General features: G+C 34.3%; 1 protein-coding gene across 1 annotated transcript; it reads right to left on the reverse strand.

Annotated features, from left to right (window-relative positions):
- Positions 1–477: 477 nt before the first annotated feature.
- Positions 478–3,866, reverse strand: LOC143592854 (gamma aminobutyrate transaminase 1, mitochondrial). The gene is made up of 18 exons (XM_077072664.1): positions 3,849–3,866; positions 3,739–3,811; positions 3,523–3,620; positions 3,304–3,396; positions 3,134–3,207; positions 3,016–3,054; positions 2,840–2,928; positions 2,676–2,752; positions 2,509–2,583; positions 2,367–2,414; positions 2,211–2,294; positions 1,899–1,986; positions 1,729–1,807; positions 1,327–1,417; positions 1,174–1,252; positions 975–1,090; positions 810–905; positions 478–658 (listed from the first exon to the last, which is right to left on the reverse strand). The coding sequence occupies exons 1-17, from the start codon at positions 3,864–3,866 to the stop codon at positions 834–836; spliced, it is 1,293 nt and encodes a 430-aa protein (XP_076928779.1). The 3' UTR covers positions 478–658; positions 810–833.
- Between the last annotated feature and the right edge of the window lie 297 nt (positions 3,867–4,163).

The raw sequence follows: 4,163 nt of genomic DNA on the forward strand, positions 1-4,163 counted from the left end.
AGAACTAAAAGCTATGGTACCAACTGATGCAGTTTCGACTAGTGATCAAATGGCTCAAAAACACAATGATTTCATTCAAACGATTCGGTTGACAAGCTTAAAGCTTACAAATTCTTTATTAAAAAATCAATCAACTGAGTAAACAAAATGCCTAACAACCTATATATAAACAAAATGCCTAACAACCCTATGGACCGGATGCTCCTGCATTAGAATCCTTATGGGTTGACACGTGTTAAGTCTAAAACCATTGTGTTGGTCCCGGTTAGAGATATCCTCCATAGTCTATAACACAACAGTATAATAGATGCATTATAGATTCGATGACAGCTATGAGCTATATATTTACATAAATAAATCTTTATGACCACACTAAAATGCAACAAATAGTGAGAAATAGTGGGCATCTTTTAAAGAACTACATTAGAAACAAGAAAATGCTTAACCTTGATACTGAACCAAAATATAGAGCTTGCATTAGATTTATTTATAGTATCAACATGTTAACCCGTCAACACAATTTTATACGACTTCTTTACATAAAGGGTTGACTTAAAAGAGTTGAAACGAGCAAAAGACCGCTTACATTCACAATCAAACCTGTTTTGACATCAACCTGTCTTCTACCAATCTTTTCCACTTAGATTTGAGTAACTTCCTGTGCACAACAGTTCAAAAGAAAAATCTTTAAATGACCAACCTTAATCCGTATATGTGAAATTTTCACCATAAGACTAGTCTAGAATTTAACTGTAATTATCATAATCTAGATCGTATCTATGTGTAATCTCAAACTCTACACGAGTTACCTTTGAGCAGTCTCAACTGTGTGCTTAACGCTGAGATTTCAATTCCTCCACCTTCTTTTCAGTTGCCTTCAATGCTTTCCCATAGATGCTTATCAACTGCAAACAACAATCAACAAGCATCATATGTGTATACGAATGTGTGTGTGTGTTTGTATACAAACATACCTCGTCAATTTCATCAGGGGTGATTATAAAAGGTGGAGACATCATTATATTATCACCGGCAATCCGCACTAACATCCCGTTTTCTGCACACTGTGCTCCAAAATATGCACCTATCCCTAAACTCACATATTATCAACATTTGATACAGTTAAATTGGTTATAATAAATAATAAAGACTATATGAACAAAACACTCTTACCCCATTCAGGGGGGAAGGGGGTGTCGGGTGACTTGTTATCAGCAAATTCAGTAGCCAAAATCAAACCCGTTCCACGAATCTACAGAGTTAATAAACATTCAGTAAGTCATAGCTGTTACAGACATAAATTAACTTTATGGTTGTATTAAGTACCTCTCCGATTATAGGACTTGAGGAAAAAGCTTTTAAACCGTCTTGAAATTTTGGGGCCACGCTGTTTACTTGCTCAACAATGTTTCTCTCCCTGATCATACATAAATCATAGTTACAGGTCAAAGCAGGCCTAGTAGAGCTGACTAGGGCAGCTAAACAGGTCGTAGAACCTGAACACGAACCAAACCCGAAATTGGTGTCACACATATGAACCCGAACACAACACGTGTATTCGTGGGTTGACACCACTAGGGCTGACCGTAAAATCTTTTAGAGACGATTCATGTGACTAATATGATGACATAAAATTGTATAACTTCAATACCAATATAATTTTTTAATACAATAATTTACAAGGTTTTATGCATTAGGAAAAAAGATTTTGGAGTATGAAGCACATACTGATAAATTTTCAGGGCTTCAAATGCAACAGCACATGCCACTGGATGTCCAGAATAGGTAAATCCATGACTAAATGCACCTAACAAAAGTATAATTGCCACAATATATGATTCAGGGCCATGATGAAATTCACCAAAAATAAATAAACAAATGGAAGTCTAGTGATTTACCTAGTTTATTGCTATGGGAAGATATCACATCCGCAACTTCCGGGCGAACAAGAACAGCACCAATGGGCATATATGCAGATGAAAGTGCCTGAAAAACTCAGTTTCAAAATTTTTAAAACCCTCAATTATATGAAAAAGGTAAATGTGGCAAGATGAGTGGGTCCCATAACGCGTCAAGATGAGTTTGGGTTGAAACGGGTCACTATAATAACACAGGTCAAAAGAACCATTTCAGGCTGACCCTGACCCGTTTGACTTATTTGACCTGTTTTTTGGATTAAGAACAAGTTGGGAAGTGTGTGATGATTTTACCTTGGCTATGGAAACAAGATCGGGCTTAATATTGTATTTATCACAGCCAAACATAGTTCCAAGCCTCCCAAATGCACAGATTACCTAAATAAAACATGTAAATGAAATATGAAAAAAAAACACATATAAAGCAATATAAAAAAATTACCGTAGTACCTCATCTGCAATGAATAGAATATCATATTTCTTAACAACCGCCTGAATCTGCATAGAGATTTTATAAGACCATGTTAGACAAATTAAGCTTTTGCTAAGTAACTTAACATATTTTATAGATAATTTATATTATGGAAACAACCTTCTCAAAATAGCCTTCAGGTGGAGGTATTACACCTCCAGCTCCCATTACAGGCTCTGCAATAAATGCAGCAATCTGAAACCAACAAAAGTATGCAATGTGATCCACAACAAGCACCAAGAAAATTTCAATATATGTGTCTCTCAAATGATGTATTTTTTTAATACCGTTTCTGGCCCTTCTTTGATGATCAAATTTTCCAAATTGGTGGCTAATCTGGTTGAAAACTGCTCTTCCGTTTCACCTATCACATAATATGCATAACTATTAAATTGATCAAATCTCAAAATTCATAAATCTTGATAATGGAATAAAGAGGGTGGATACAAACCTGGAAGATGAAACCGCCAATAATGAGGACAATCGGTATGTAACACAAATGGAGAAGGCAGATCAAAATTCTGATGCAATGGTGGAAGCCTGCCAAAAAAATTTTTTAAAAAAATTACTGTCAAGAACAAATCAGAAAGATTTAGTAGATAATAACCCTTTTTTTATAAATCCTACCCGGAAAGACTAGCTGATATGAGAGTTGAGCCATGGTATCTGTGGAACATAAAATATTAAATAAAAATAAAATATAAGCTTCTTAAAAGCCATGATTTGAGAAAAATAATAACATTACGATTTAGATCGAGCAATAAATTTCTTCTTGTTTGGCCTTTCAAGTGCATTATTGTAATACCATACCAGTTTCACCTACAACATTGAAAAACGAATGAATTGCATTGCTAAATTCAAAGCATTGTGAAAAATACTACATAATTTACATATTTAATAAAATATTAAGCAAACCTGAGTGTCGTTAGCTTCTGAGCCACTGTTTGTGAAAAATACTTTCTTCATTTTACTAGCTGTAAACATTTCAAGAAGTTCTTTTGCAAGATCCTGCATAAAATATCACATTGATCCACCTTTTATGTATAAATATATACAAATGTACATGTACACACACACACACATATATATATATATATATGCATGTATCACTTTCTACAAAATGATTCATTGTACCAGTGAGGGTTTGGTTGTACGGTTCCAAAATGAGTGGTAGAATGGTAAAGTATTTAGCTGTTTGGTTGCAGCATCAACAAGACGGGGTTCACTCCCACCTAAAAATAAAATACATAATTTTTCGTTAGATTTTTTTTTTGTTACAAAACACCATGAATAATTGACTAGCCAGCACTGAATTAACACACTAACATTACTAAGAATATATAATTGTACCTAAAGCTGTGCACCACAGACCAGCAAGAGAATCAAGATACTTCTTCCCATTGATATCATAGACATATGAACCCTATCAGAACGCGAACACAAAAAAATTTATAAAATGCAAGTAAAAGAATTAGCATCATGTCACAAACAAAATCGATAAGTATTATGTTCCTAACATTTACCTTAGACTTCTCTATCACCAAAAGGAGCTAACATACCATTCCCTTTATACCTACAATTGAAATCAAATGTCAAACTGGAGTCAATTGAATTAGAGAACACAAACTGAATTATATTAACATATAAGAAGTTGCATCAAACATACCCCTCGTCACGTTGAACCGCTTCTGTACTAGCCCCCCTTGCCAATAAAACTCTAGAACCTCCATTTTTTGTGTATGTACTGATCTGTGTATTACACACAAATTAATATC

This window comes from Bidens hawaiensis, unplaced genomic scaffold (assembly GCF_021521415.1).
Source record: "Bidens hawaiensis isolate Kalapana, Puna unplaced genomic scaffold, B.hawaiensis_p1.1 tig00041304_1, whole genome shotgun sequence".
NCBI classification, from domain to species: Eukaryota; Viridiplantae; Streptophyta; class Magnoliopsida; order Asterales; family Asteraceae; genus Bidens; species Bidens hawaiensis.